The following is a 15926-nucleotide window of genomic DNA, read 5'->3' as shown; positions in this document are numbered from 1 at the left end:
TAGGCAGCAGCCGCACTGGCAGAGGTGGGGGGGGTGCTGAAGTTGTTGGGGAGTGGGAGGGCCTCAAAGTCTGATTAATATATAAAAATATGGAAGGCTCGCAGCTCGAAGGGTCATTATTTTGGAGGAGAAACCCATCCACAGGAAGAGGTTATGGCTGAGGTTGCAGCCCTCACGTTTTTGTCAGCCCTTCATGATGCCAGTGATATAACACCGAGCAGCCTCCAGCTTACCGCCAAGAGGCCACCGGCCTGACTCAGTACGGGACCATCTGACACTGGGAAGATCCTAATGGCATCCTCAACCTGCCATTCAGTTAATTGACTACCCATTGGTGTCAGGAGGGAGCTACTGCAAAATCCTCATCCTCTAACCTGCTCTTGTAGCCACTTGATCAAGTCCATGGATACCTTCTGCCAATGCAATGATTTTCTTTTTAAATTTAGAAGTACCCAATTTTTTCTTTCCAATTAAGGGGCAATTTAGCGTGGGTTCAGAGTGTGATTCATACTACCTGACAACCATTGCTGGAAGTGCCTACTTGATGATATGGAGAGCAAGACGAAGCTTTGTCCATGGCGGCCAGAGAGTCAACCAGAACCCACTTTCAAGACTCACACATGAGTAATGGCCACTTGATGGCCACTTGATCAAGTTCATGGATACCTTGTGCCAATGCAATGATTACTCTGCAAAGCAAAGGGGATGTAAGCCGACTGAATCAAACAGAAAGATGACCTGAAGGTTCAGAGATCTGCAGAATAATCTCGGATATATTATATATGGGTCACCATTCATTAGAAACTGAACTGGACCAGCCACATAAAAGCTCTGGCTACAAGAGCAGGTTAGAGGATGGGGATTTTGCAGTAGCTCCTCTTCTAAGTCCCCAAAATCTCTTCACCATCTACCATGCACAAGTCAGCTCGTGATGAAATACACTCCATTTGTTTGGAAGAGTGAAGATCCCGAACAACACTCAAGAAACGCGACACTATTCAGGACAAAGCATTCTGCTCGACTTGCAGCTGATTCCCCAGCTTATACATCCACCTCCTCCTCCGCCAGTGCACAGTGGACGCAGCGTGTATACATCTACAAGATGCACTGCAGCAATTTCTTCACCGTCCGAGCCCGCAAACTCTACTGCCGGCGAATATGCCCCTCCAAGTTGCATATGTCATGCTGACTTGGAAATATATCGCTGCTGTTCTTTCGTTGTGACTGGGTCAAAGTGCCTTCCAAACAGCACCATGAGCATACCTATACCACACAGATTGCAATGGTTTCAAGAAGGCAGCTCGTGGGCAGCACGGTGGTGGAGTGTATAAGCCCTGTTGCCTCACGGCACCGAGGTCCCAGGTTCGATCCCGGCTCGGAGTCACTGTCCGTGTGGAGTTTGCACAATCTCCCTGTGTTTGCGTGGTATTTGCCCCCACAGCCCAAAAGATGTGCAGGGTAGGTGGATTGGCCACGCTAAATTGCCCCTTAATTGGAAAAAATGAACTGGGTACTCTAAAATTTCTTTAAAAAGGCAGCTCATTAGGAATGGGCACCCCATGTCAATCTTGATAGCAACATCCATATCTCAAGAATGAACATTGACTGCATTTTCCAAAATGTAATTTCAAAATTACCTTCATTTGCTTCAAGTCCTCAATATTCACTTGAGGTACTAGCGTTGTATCTGTTAAAAAAAAAATTTCAGCAATGATTATTCAGCACAATTGAAACTCCATCTAATTATTTTAAATACATCAACAGTTCAACCAAATTATACCATAAGGATAGACAAGACACATGTGATGCTATGACATTGCAGACTTCATGATGATAAAGGAGACAACGCTTAACAGATTAAGTTGGAAATCGAGGCAACCAATTTGCGAGCTGTAGGATCCGAAAAACAGTAACGAAATAACGACCTGATAGCATTTTTAAAAAAAAGCCAAATTATAGATTTAAAATTCAACAACCCATCACAACTTATTGTGAACCTGGATGTGGGGAACATTTGAGTTTTCATCATCACTAAAGAGAACGACTTGCATTTATATAGTGCCTTTCACAAGAACAGGATGTCCCAAAGCCTTTCATAGCAAATTAATTACTTGTGGAAATGTAGGAAAGTATGAAGTTGTATAATTATATTGAATACCATGATGGATAAAGTAACAAAGAATTTGAGGACTTAAGAAAATACATTTGAGAGTTTTGTAAATATGGATCGTGGCTGTGGAACCACAAAGCAATGGTACCACAGTGCTAAAGTTACTGGAGCAATGAACCAGAGGCCCAGACCAATGAGAAATGATTCACATCCCCCACCGCAGCTTGGGCAATTTGAATTTATTGTTGTAATATCTGTGCAATAAAATGTTAATCTTGTTAATAATAATCACAAAACTAACAGATTTCAATAAAAAAAACCACCTGGTTCACTAATGTCCTTTAGGAAAGGAAATCTGCAATCCTTACCTGGTCTGGCCTACATGTAATTTCAGACCCACTGAAATGTGGTAGACTCTTGCCCTCTAAAACGGCCCAGCAAATCTCTCATAGCAAGGGCTTTAGGGATGGGCAATAATTGCAGCCCTTACCAGTGATACCCACTTCCCACAGACCAAATAAAAGAAATAAATTTGTTTATCAGGGATATGGAAAACAAACATTTTAATAAAATTTAAGAATTATAATTACAGAATTGTTGTGGCTCAGGAGGCAGCAATTTGGCCCATCATGTCTGCACAATCTGAAGGCACAGCCAAAATTACTGAAGAAGCAGATCAAAAAGAACATAAAGGTTAAGATTTTTTAAAAGTTGTGTAAGCAAATATAAAATTGAGAGTTTCGGGAGTTGAACAAAGGCCAATTGAGGACAGACCTTCAGGGCCAGAGAGCAAAAGGTGAAAATATGCAGCAGCTAAAATTTGTTTGAATTTATTTTGTTATGATAAAGCACAACAAGGAAAGAACATGATGGGAACAAAGATTAAGTCCTTAAAACAGGCAGCACGATGGCGCAGTGGTTAGCACTTGAGCCGGGTTCAATCGCGGCCCTGGGTCACTGACCTGTGTGGAGTTTGCACATTCTCTCAGTGTCTACATGGGTCTCATGGCCGCAACTCAAATATGTGCAGGTTAAATGGATTGGCCACGCTAAATTGCCCTTTCATTGGAAAAATATCCCTTTCGTTGGAAAAATTGCCCTTTCATTGGAAAAAAAAAATTGGGTAGTCTAAATTTCTTTTTAAAAGCCCTTAATATGCAGAGAAACCTAAGTAATGAAGGTTTAGCAGGTTATTTAGTGGGCCTGGATTGGATGCTCTTTCAGAGGGTCGGTGCAGATTCGATGGGACGAATCGCCTCCTTCTGCACTGCAGGAATTCTACAAAATAGACTTCTTGAGGCAGAACTTTGACATCCAGGAATGTATATCGAAAACTCAAGTGTCCATTTAATAGATACTAATGGAAGGAAAGTTCTGTGCCCAAATTCCTCATATGTACTCTTGGTAAGCAGGGGTATAAATTCAAAAATGTTAACAACACCGAGTTTGCTAGTTTGCCACACAAACTCTAGGTGCCGCACAGAATTTTTACCCCTAGTTGTTCACCAACAGTGCCAACTTTGTATGGTTTGTGGAAGGAACATCTTTGATAGGTCAAACTGCTCATTCTCTTGTACATTATACAATAAGTGTAAGCATACAGCGATATGTGTATGTGCTTTTTATCTTTTGTGGGAGTGAGCATATGCCCATCCCTATTTGCCCACTGAGTGACTTGCTCGCTCGTTTCAGAGGGCAGTTAACGGTCAACCATGTTGTTGTCGATCGAGAGTCTCATTTAGGTCAAACCAGGGAAAGACAGCAGATTTAATTCCTGAAGGATACAGTGAACTAGCTGAGTTTTTACGAGAACTGATCATAGTTTCATGGTTATCCTCGCTGAGACTTGCTTTCAATTCCAGATTTAAGTCATTGAATTTCAATTGGTGGGATTTGAACCTGTGCCTCAGGGCATTCGCCTGAGTTTCTAGATTACTAGTCTGGTGACATTACCACTGTACCACAGTCTCTGCTGTTGCACCAAGTAATGCCTCCCAGTACAATCGTTATTTGACAGGACCTAAATATTGGTTACATATGCTTTCTGTTGACCACAATGGATTTGTGGACTCCCTCATGGGGCCCGTGAATCGCAATAATGGACACTGTTGCATTGGGTCTGTGTTGTTATTTAAAATTATAATCTACTATAATTATAAATGTTGGGTGTTAGTTTGACACAGTTAATGGCTTCCAGGGAACCATGAATAGGCAGTTTGAAGTTCTGTGCTGGCCTCCTTGCACCACACTGTGATCATCATAAATAGAGATTACAGAAAGCCAGTTAAATTTATAATCATCAATATATGAACGGGAAACAATAGTGTTGCCCAAATGTGCGTATAAGTTCATAAACAGAATACATTTGTGACAATTTCCATTGTTAACTTTCCATTGTGATCAAATATTAATGTATGATCTCGTACTCATCATTATCGTATTTAAGGGATTTTGTGAGATGTTTCGATGATGAGAAAACAATTCCGACAGCTTGCACGGTGACTTTGTCTAAGCAAGAGTAATACAGGTTTCTATTTATCAGATACCCCATAAATTATGGTGGATTCAATAGAAGCCCCTAAATATGCAACCTCCTGTAACAAAATGTTTTTTAAAAAACAGTTCAGATCTTAACTCGTTAGATAATGAATGGAAAATCAGGGTATTTAAAATTTGGCAAATGGTTATTACTGCAGTTAGTTGTTTTCTCCCCAATTATTGGCAGTCAATGATAGGGAGGTCGGCAAATATTCAGAAATTAAGCTAAAAACTAATGTGGAGCTGTTCCCAGACCCAGATGCCAAAGCGAATGGTTTTATTTAAATTTATTCTTTCATGGGTGTCGATGGCTAGGCCAGCATTTATTGCCCATCCCTAATTGCCCTCGAGAAGGTGGCGTTCTTGAAGCACTGCAGACTGTGTGGTGTAGGTACACCCACCGTGCTGTTAGGGAGAGTGTTCAGGATTTTCCACGCAGCGATAGTGAAGGAGCAGCGTTATATTTCCAAGTTAGGATGGTGTGTGACTTGGAGGGGAACTTCCAGGTGGTGGGGTTCTCGTGCATCTGCTACCCTCGTCTTTCTAGGTGGCAGAGGTCACAGGTTTGGAAGGTGCTGTCAAAGGAGCCTTGGTGAGTTCTTGCCGTGCATCATGTAGACGAACACATTGCTGCTACTGTGCGTCGGTGGTGAATGGATTGAATATTTAATGTAATGGAGAGGGTGCCAATTATGCGGGTTGCTTTGTCCTAGATGGTGTCAAGGTTCTGGAGTGTTGGCCAAAACACAGCCCAATAGATACAAACTCAGCATGATTCAAACATTCCAATTCAATAGCTTTCTTAAGACAATTTAAGACGACAGACACGGTTTAAAAATGAACCAGCTTCTTTATTCTTACCTTTCTTAGCATCATTTCCAATTCCTTGGCCAGAAGTTGAGTTCTGCCTTAGTTCTGAGCTGCTCTGTGGCGTTACACTTGCTTTAACTGGGTTATTTTTCCCTTTTTTATCATTTTTGGAGTTGTCATTTGGCACATCTGCTATATCGCTCTTAAAATTCAAAGCAAACAACATACAATGTATGAGAAAACAATCCACCACAGTCAGTCAGACAGGAAGAAATCTTGGCCAAACTGGTCACCTGAGAAATGGGGACAGTTCTACACAAATTGTAATTCTGCAGGAAAAAACAGACGCCAAGTAGAGCAGTTGTTAGACTTAGAAGTTGTTCTGTTGCTGTGTATATGTAAAACTAATCAGCGGAAATTTCCGTTGGCAGGATCCTCCGGTCCACCGGCAGCGCACCCACGCCCGCGGGTTTCCCAGCAGCATGGGGTGGCCACAATGGGAATTGGCTGCGTGAACGGAAAATCCTGCTGCCAGCGGGGGGTTTGCCGCACTGGAAAACGCAGCTGGCGGAACGGACAATCCTGCCAGGTATCTTTTAAGACCTTGTTTTTAAAAAATCTGGACCTGGCTGGTCATTATAATAGTTAGATGCTGCTGGTTATCTGGCATCCATAAGTTACCAGAGGCACAAGGTATCTGTTAAGAATAGGAAAGTGGTCCGTTTTCTGGTTATTTATTCAATGTACTCCTGGTGCAGATAAAGTCTCTTGTACTGGGATTAGGAAGCAGGCTACACAAACCTAGATAACAATAATAACCTTTTATTGTCACAAGTATGAAGTTACTGTGAAAAGCCCCGGGTCGCCACATTCACCGCTTGTTCGGGTAAGCTGGTACGGGAATGGAACCCGCGCTGCTGGCTTTGTCCTGCATCACAAACCAGCTGTCTAGCCCACTCAGCTAAACCAGCCCTTTTGAGCAGGGCTAAGAGTATTGCGCATGTGCGTTATCAGTAGTGATTGCATTATGAAGTCCATATCTCTACGGTGCCTGCCATCTATCCTTCATTACCTCAACACTCTACTTTACTGACCACCACACTTCACTCTCCAGATTATCCTTGCTCTGTTACCTGTAACATGTGTCACTGTAAACATTCTGGCGAATCATTCTACCCTCATTGACATAAGTTAGTTCTCAGTCCTCCAATGAAATTATAGGAACATAGGACTTAGGAGCAGGAGTAGGCCATTCAGCCTTTGATCCAGTTCCACCATTCGATAAGTGAGAAGTCTTGCAACACCAGGTTAACTTCCAACAGGTTTGTTTCAAATCACTAGCTTTCGGAGCACAGCTCCTTCATCAGGTGAGTGATGGTGTTATAAGATTTCTTACCGTGTCCACCCCAGTCCAATGCCAGCATCTCCACATCATGGCTACCATTCGATAAGATCATGGCCGATCTGGTTGTGGTCTCAACTCCACCCCTCCCGTCCCTCCTCAATACTCCTGTCTCCCGTTTATCAAAAGTCTATCTAACCCAGCCTCCACTGCTTTCCGGGCTAGAGAATTACATGTATTAACAACACTCAAGAGAGAAATAAATTCTCTTCATCGGTGTCCTAAAAGGGAGACCTCATTCTTAAACCGGTGTCTAGTCTCCCCCACAAGTGGAAACATCCTTCGGGTATCCACCTGATCATATCCCCTCAGGATCCTATATGTTTCAATAAGAACATCCCTCATTCTTCTGAACTCCAATATGTATAGGCCCAATCTGTTTAACATTTCTCCATAGGATAAGCCCCTCATCCCAGGAATGAGTCAAGTGAACATCCAAGAACTGTTTCTAACACAAATTATGTCCCTTTTCAAATGACGAGTCCAGCTGTGGTCTCACCAGTGCCCCGTAAAGCTGCAGCAAAACTTTTCTACTTTATATTCCATTCCTCTTGCAATCAACAGCAACATTCCAGTTTGAAAGAGGTGCCTTCAAGACTCTCTGCTCTGGGCTGGAGTTCTGTGGGCCGTTTGCTGATGGAGGAATTCTCTGGTCCTGACAGCAGCGCACTCCCGCTGGAAATCCCAATGACAGCGGCAGGAACAGAGAACCGCGCGCCGCCTCCTGCTGCCGGGAAATTCACGGGTGGGGAGCCGAATAATCCAACCCCTGGTGTCGAAGGGTTGAGAGTCCCATTCTTGGGACTCCTTCGCCAAATACCGCAACCTTCCTGCTTTCCTCTCACCTCTTAACATAAACCTTTTCCTCATAATCAGGCTTTATTTCATACAATTCTGCACGGTTACCTCTGGTGTTGCCCAAGAATCTACTCTTGGCATCTTCCTATTGTTCGTCTACCTGCTGCCCCTTGTTTTCTCATGTACGCTGACAGTAGTCAGCTGTACCTCACCACTATTACTCGGTTGCTTAACCGATATCCAGCATAGCAGAAATTCCCTCCAATTAAATATTGGGTAGGCTGAAAGCCATTGTTTTGACCCACCCCTTTCCAAAGTCTGTTTCCTATTTACCAACACCACCCCTCTCTCTGGCAGTGGTATTTGACCGAGTTGAGCTTCCAATCACATAATGGTGCCATCACTAAATCCGCATATTTCCACTTCCATAACATCACTGACTTCGCCCATATCAGCTCAACTGCTGCTGAAACCCTTATTCATTCCTTTATAAAATGTAGATTTGACCATTTCTAATGTGCTTTTAGCTGGTCGCCTCATTCTAGCCTCTGTAAACCGGAGGTTGTCCAAACCTTTGCTACCCTCATCATACCTTGCACCAAGCGTAGTTCACCCCCCGTGTTTGATGACCTACATCGGCTCCTGGCCAAAAGCAAGGTCTTTAATTTAAAATTCACATCCATGTTTCCAAATCCTCTCATCCTTCCCTCTCTCTGTAACCTCCTCTAGCCCACGACCCTCCAAGATATCCATACTCTGCCCTGTTGGGCATCCAACATTGATGACTGTGCTTCAGCTGCCTATGCCTTAAACTCTGGAATACGTTCCCTTAATCTCTCCACCACTCACTTTCCTCTTCCACATTCCTTAAAACCTACCTCTTTGATCAAACATTTGGGGAGCTGGCCTAATATGTACTTATTGACATTATAATGCTCCAACAAAGCATGTTGTGACATTTTATTACATCGAAGACGCTATTCAGGTCATTGGGCGGGATTTTCTGGCCTCCCAGCCACGTGTTTCTTGGCGGTGGCACACCGTGGACTGGCGGCAAAATTCTCTGTTCCCGCCACTTTCAATGTGAATTCCCACTGAAGCCACCCCACGCCACCGGGAAACTCATGGGGTGGGGTGGGGTGGGGGTGGGGGGGGGGGGGGGGGGGGGGGGGGGGGGGGGGGGGGGGGGGGGGTGCGCGCGGCAGAGAATCCCACCGGTGTGAATGGCCGAAGAATTCCAGCCATTATTTTAATACTGCCTCTTTTTGCCCAAGCTTTCAACACCCCTCATGATTATTACATCACGGCTTGGTGACTGATTTTTAAAAATGTATGATCCAACTTGATGGGACTCTGGGGCTCTAAAGGTGCTTCAAATCACAAGTTGCTGATACTATATGGAAAGTGCACACGGATGGATTACAAACACTTAGCCCGGCTGTGCATGTGCAGTAGCTTTATGCATAATTTATTTTTCTACAATTGCTTTCACCCAAGTCTCTTGCGTCTTTCTTCTTGAGAGAAGGTGCTCATGTTCTTACAACTTGACTGCATCTGTATTTTTGATATTTTAGTTGGATAATCATGCAACAGTTGTAGTATGATTAGAATTAATGAACTTCACCACAATTGTTCTGCTAATTAATTACAGCTCAGCCACTGATGGCCACTTATTAATTCCTGCAGACACGCATTTAAAATCTGGCTCAACGAGATGTGATTAAAGGGGAGTACATGGACGGTAAATGAAAACTGCTGGTTTTGCACAAACCTGTTTTTTTAGTTTCTGGCCTGCCATCCTCTGAAAAGAGTGAATCATGCACATTTTTATCCCCTTGATAATCCCTGCAGTAACTTATCCAAGATACCATATTTGTCATATGAATGTTAATCAGCTATCTGATTATGGTTGTTATCACATTTGAATCTAAACCAATCTTCATCCAGCATCCCATTGGCTCAGGCTGACTTTTCACCCCGTCACCCTGGAGATTGGTTTGGAATGGGAACCGGGAGCAAAACGAGAGAATCTTCCATCGGGCGGCTCCCCCAGCATGATCCTGAGGTGGTGATGAGGAGACTGGGGGGTCTGACTAGTAGAGCGGGTAGCTAATCAGTCTCAACTTAGGGTCAACTTTGCAACAACACTGGGATCTTCCCAATGGCTGATAGGCCCGCCTTGCCACTGAGGTTAAAGCCCAGTCATTGCCTAGAGATGGCCTGCTGGGAAAACGCTGTGGAATTGGTAAATTCTTCTTTAATTCCAGAGTTATGTATGGGAGGCAAAGGAGCAGTGCTGTGGCCGTAGATCATCCCGTGGAAGAGTTCCCCCTCCACACCGATGACCTGGCAACTACCGTTGTGTGAGATCCTTGTAAAACATTTCAACAGGAGCCAAAGGTTTTTAAAAAATTTTTTGATCTCATTTGATCTTCTTACCTGATGTGTTGGGTAACCTGGGTCTATATGGACTGCGTTTGATGCAGTGTAGAGAGAGACAGGCTTCCAACACTTGATGAGATGCAACACGATTTTATTTAACATCTAACTATATTACATGCTTAACTGTGGGTTGACACTATGCTGACTTGACTGGAGACCTGAGGCTAGCCTGACCAGACTAACTGACTACCACATGGTGTTTGTACTAGCTGCTGCTCATGAGCTCTGACTGTCTCAGAGGCTGGATCCCGAGAGAGCGGGAAAACTGGTGCCCTCTGGCTTTATAGTGGTTGTGTCCTGTCTGGTGATTGGCTGTTGTGTTCTGTGTGCTCACTGGTCATCCTGTGTGTCAATCACTGCCTGTCTGCACTCCATCATATACATGGATGTATATTATGACATTACCTACTTTCAGTTTTGAAAATCAGCCATTGGGAACGACCAGAAATCTTAATCTGTCAACCGCAAATTGCAAATGTCTGAATCATATAATTCTTAAAACTCTTTTGAATGGCAACACCAACAACTTGGATTCTCCAGCACCTTTAATGTAATAAAGAATCCCACGTCTGTCCAAATACAATGCATCACAAAGGCACACTAGATATCAAAGGAACAGTCAGAAAGGGGGACTTATCCAACCTTAATAGTTTTTCAGTATTATTAAGACTGAGACCAAAAACTACGGCCGATTTCAGTCCACTTTATTAATATTTGTACCTGCTTTTGGGTATATTTACTGTTGCCCAAATTTAAAAAAACTTTTGGTCATTACTTATTGGTTTATAGGAACAATTTAAAAACAATTTTCTTGAACTTTGGCAGAAAATTTACTCAGTGATCTCCTGTTCAGTGTACAATAAATAGCAGAAGTATTTTTACGTACAGTTTCAATTCCCATCGCCCTCATTTGGTCAGCCCTCTTTTCCATTACTGATAAAAACTTCTTTGGATCTGATAGAGCATCAACAATATCTGGTGGGGACAGAAAAGTATTTTCAGACAATTTAAAAGAAATAACAATTACCATTCTGATTTTCATCATCACAGCATGCAATGATAAGCATGAGGTCAGCTATAGTTCAGAGGTCTCGATTAGCCACCTCATCACAATATTCTGACTTGCACTTTGTAGAGCAGATCAAAATATTAAATTAAATATAATTTAAGTTAGTTATTCAGGCAGGTCTTGAAGGAGAACAAGACGCCAAAGAGGTGTAAGGGGGAGGTGTAAGGTTCAGAAATTAAGGAATTTCAGAGTGTGATACTGCTCATGGCGGTGTAAAAAGATAGCCTCACAAGAAGCCAGTTAGAGAGAATTGAAGAAACCTTGGGGAGGCAATGTGGGGGTGGTTGGTGGAAAGAGAGATTACAGGGTTGGCCAAAGTCAGAGCTGTGGCAAGGCCACAAATGAAGATTTGAAATTTAACTGTGGGGAACAGGGCGCTGTTTCACGTCAGTTAGCACAGCGTAGGGCGTGCTGCAGGATAGAACATGGGCAGCAGAGATTTGAGGTGCTGAAGTTTATACAGAAGGGAAAGGACTGGAGACTATGGCCTGGTGAACACTGGGGCAGCTGAGCCTGGAGGCAACCAAGGCATGGACGAGGGTTTCAGCAGCAAACCAGCTGAGGAGGAGGCAGAAGTTCACAATGTTTACAAAGGTCGAAGCAGGCTATCTTTGGGATGAAAGAATTGAAACATTTAGAAAAGACATGCTCAAACATTGCAGGAAATGGAAAATCAGCCCGAGAAGTTTCCCAGATTGCTACACGTTATGAAAAACTCAAATACAATTCAAACTAAAACAATTAAATTCAAAGTACATAACTGAAAGACAAAACACAAATGTCTATGGCTCAATGGTAAAGATGACACATATTTGATGCCTGCAGAGTACAGCTCTTGGATTGAATTTCCCCATTTCTGCTGAGGAGGTTCACAAGAATGATCCCTGGAATGGAGAGCTTGTCGGATGAGGAACGGTTGAGGACAGTGGGTCTGTACTTGGAGTTTAGAAGGATGAGGGGGGATCTGATTGAAACTTACAGGATACTGCAAGGCCTGGATAGAATGGACGTGGATAGGATGTTTCCACTTGTAAGAAAAACTAGAACCAGAGGACACTATCTCAGACTAAAGGGACGATCCTTTAAAACAGAGATGAGGGGGAATTTCTTCAGCTAGAGGCTTGGAATCAGTGGAACTCTTTGCTGCCGAAGACTGTGGAGGCCAAATCACTGAGTGTCTTTAAGGCAGAGATAGATAGGGGCAGCACGGTGGTGCAGTGGTTAGCACGGCTGCCTCATGGCCCCAAGGTCCCAGGTTCAATCCCAGCTCTGGGTCACTGTCCATGTGGAGTTTGCACATTCTCCCTGTGTTTGCGTGGATTTTGCTCCCACAACCCAAAGATGTGCAGAGTAGGTGGATTGGCCACACTAAAGTGCCCCTTAATTAGATAAAATGAATTGGGTTCTTTAAATTTATTTTTAAAAAGACAGAGTTAGATAGGTTCTTGATTAATAAGGGGATCAGGGGTCATGGGAAGAAGGCAGGAGAATGAGGATGAGAAAAATATCAGCCATGATTGAATGGCGGAGCAGACTCAATGAGCCGAGTGGTCTAATTCTGCTGGTATTATGGGATCCCACAGTTGGCTTCAGTGCTCCGGGCTCACAATGTAAAACAAATCTGTGTTTACCCCATTGGAGAGCTACTTTGCGATACAACTGGACAAACAGCACACTGAAAGTCACTGTTAAAATGTAATGATGGACACGGAGGCAAGATGTAAGAGGCAACTGTGCTTTTGGTTGATACTTTTGGCGGGGCATTAAAAAGGAAATAAATTTGGATTCACCTACAACAGGCAAAGTTGCCAAAATTGATTGATAAAAGCTGCTTACGGTTGTAAAGTATTTCTGTGATACATGTACTGAGCTGATTTAATTCTGCCATTATCAAAGCTGTTATGGGCAGTGTATGTATTACTATATATTTACATGATCACTACTTGCTTAGCGGGCAATCTTCCAGTTAGTTAGCCCTTTACAATGATACCTATTGAAAGTTAAGAACCTGATAAACTCACCTCCAAACCCATCAGGGACATACGTTTTGAGTACAATGTTACAAAAGACAGTAGGTAATGATAAAGGCTTATTGCCTTCATTTCTGAGAGATATGTGTCTATAGCCAGCTTGGAGTCCATCCAAAGGCAGAATCCTCTGACCAATTAGCTTGTTGTTGTCATCATAAACTGCTATCCTCAACACGGCAAGGTCAGGCAGAATTACCTGAGAAAATGAAAAAAAAAAATGTACATTTTGCTTTTACTGCCGAAACAAAAATCATTTTCATAACTTTAAAAAAGTTATGCAAGCAGTTGCTACTGAGAACTGTGCAATTGGGAGCCATGGCCTTAAATCATTACTTTCCCTCCTGAGCAAAACCGATTTTGTGCCAGAGTTTTGATTTTCTTGAATTAAACAAGTATGTATTGTGTCCTTACAACAACAGGATCACAACATCTCCAGCAGCAATGCCAACACAAAGTTATTTAATTCCACTTCCTATGTTGGATTACCATTTGAAATAGCATGCTTTCTTTTCTAAGCTTATTTCACAGGGCTAATGTTTAGTGGATTTGTCCTCATTTTGACCAGCAACTTAAGGGTCAAGCCCAGGTTAGCAGTGACCTGCAGTATTTTTCCATTCTCTACTCAAACGTGCCTATTCTTTCTAACTTCACTTAACAGTAGGACGGGGCAGCACGGTGGAACATTGGTTAGCGCTGCTGCCTTACAGCACCAGGGGCCCGAGTTCAATTCCAGCCTCGGGTGACTGTTTGGAGTTTGCACTTTCTCCCTATGTCTGCGTGGGTTTCCTCCAGGTGCTCCGATTTCCTCCCACAGTCCAAAGATGTGCAGATTAGGTGGATTAGCCATGCTATATTGCTCCTTGGTGTCCAGGAATGTGCAGGTTAGGTGGGGTTAGTGGATAGCGCCGGTGGGTGGACATGGGTAGAATGCTCTTTCGGAGGGTTGATGCAAATTCGATGGGCTGAATGGCCTCTTCTTCTCTGCAGGGATTCTATGGCTCTCATTGGCTGGATACTGGTTGAAGTGTATGTAGTCTACACTCTGTCCAGCACTCTCCTAAAATGACAATAGGGGTTTTTGTAAATCATAGGACCCACCCTGGCTTATTTTAAAATGGACTGACCGCCTGACTCTGAGAGAGACTTCAGCCTTGGAGAAAATGGGCGTTACTATAGCAACGCTGGGGATAGACTGCTCAGTCTTTGCCCAACATTTTTGTGGTGCTACAACATTTTTCCACAGGAGGCCTCAAAATCTACCTCCAGACATCCAGCCAATTTGTTCACAGGAACTGTACAAGTCGCACTCTCCTACACTGTCATTAATACAACATCTCTTGTACCCATCCTCTCAACAAGTTAAAGTAATAAATGTCTTGTTTGTAAAACTCTACATTGGAACAAAGGAAAGAGGGGTAGGTCCTCGAGGCTACCGTTCTATTTGACTAGCCCATGGCTAATCTTCTACCTTGACACCATTTTCCCACACTACCCCTATTTCAAATCATAGAATCCCTGCAGTGCAGAAGGAAGCCATTTGGCTCATCGAGTCGGCACTGACTCTCCGAAAGAGCACCCTACCCATGTCTACTCCCCTTCCCTATCCCCATACACCACCCATCCCCCAATCGCCATCCAACAACCTACACATCCCTGGACACTAAGGGGCAATATAGCATGGCCAACCCACCGAACCTGCACAACCTGGGAGGAAACGGGTGCACCCGGAGGAAATCCATGCAGGGAAGAACGTGCAAACTCCACACAGACAGACACCCAAGGTTGGAATCGAACCCGAATCTCTGGTGCTACCAGTAACAGTGCTACACAGTGTGGCACTGTGCTGTCCCTTGATATCTTTAATATCTAGAAGTCTATTAGTCTCTGTCTTGAATATACTCAACAATTGAGCTCCCACAGCCCTTTGTGGTAGAGAATTCCAAAGGATAACCACCCTCTGAGGAATGTCTCCTTACCTCAGTCTGAAATTCCATATCTCTTGTTTTGAGACTGCACCCTTCGGTTGTAGACGTGCCCCACCCCCACCAGCCAGGGGAAACATCTTTCCTTTATCTACCTTATCAAGCATTGTAGAATTTTGTATGCTTCAATGAGATCACACCTCATTCTTGCAAACTCTAGAGAATACATGCTCAGTCTCCTTAATCCCTCCTCGTACGGCAATCCTGCCATCTGAGGGATCAGTCTGATGAACATTCGTTGCACTCCCTTTGTGGCTGAATATCCTTCCTTAAGGAGACTAAGGGTGCGACTCTCCGGCCTCTTGCTCAAGCGTAACGAGGCCGGTGAATAGCAGGAGGGGCCAAAAACGAGAGCCGCGCTGCGCGCCAAACAGTGTGCGATGCAACTGGCCCACTCCCATCGGCAATACTGGGATCTTGCTGTAACGTGGCGAGAAACCAATCAGCACCATTTAAGCACAATTCCCATACATTCCACGAGAGCGACCCCATTTCCAGCCGCCTCCCCAGCAAGTGGTCACTATGGCACCAATTAGTACTCCTTGTGAAAACCGTGAACCTGATGGAAGGGCTTCTGTGGGGAGCCGAGAAGTTGAGTAGCCATCTTTGCTCACAGGAAAAGAGCTCGGGGTGCTGGAGTTGCTGGGCGGAGGGTAACCCTTCGTAGTGGTAGGCCGCCATGAATGGTTGGGGGGGGGGGAAGAGGCGCTGGTGTGGGGGGGGGGGGGGGGCAACCGCTCGCAGA

At 44.0% G+C, this 15926-nt stretch overlaps 1 protein-coding gene across 1 annotated transcript in view; it reads right to left on the bottom strand.

Annotated features, from left to right (window-relative positions):
* Positions 1-15926, bottom strand: part of LOC119971201 (1-phosphatidylinositol 4,5-bisphosphate phosphodiesterase beta-4) — a 595914-nt gene that overhangs the window by 119986 nt on the left and 460002 nt on the right. The window contains exons 30-33 of the mRNA XM_038806423.1: positions 13191-13395; positions 10987-11075; positions 5510-5660; positions 1638-1687 (exon numbers count right to left, since the gene is read on the bottom strand). Of these exons, the coding sequence (XP_038662351.1) occupies positions 1638-1687; positions 5510-5660; positions 10987-11075; positions 13191-13395 (495 nt within the window). The remainder of the gene's footprint in view (positions 1-1637; positions 1688-5509; positions 5661-10986; positions 11076-13190; positions 13396-15926) is intronic.

The sequence above is a fragment of the Scyliorhinus canicula genome, chromosome 1 (assembly GCF_902713615.1).
Source record: "Scyliorhinus canicula chromosome 1, sScyCan1.1, whole genome shotgun sequence".
Taxonomy (NCBI): Eukaryota; Metazoa; Chordata; class Chondrichthyes; order Carcharhiniformes; family Scyliorhinidae; genus Scyliorhinus; species Scyliorhinus canicula.
The sequence above is the reverse complement of the archived record's forward strand: the minus strand, read 5'-3'. Positions and strand labels throughout refer to the sequence as shown.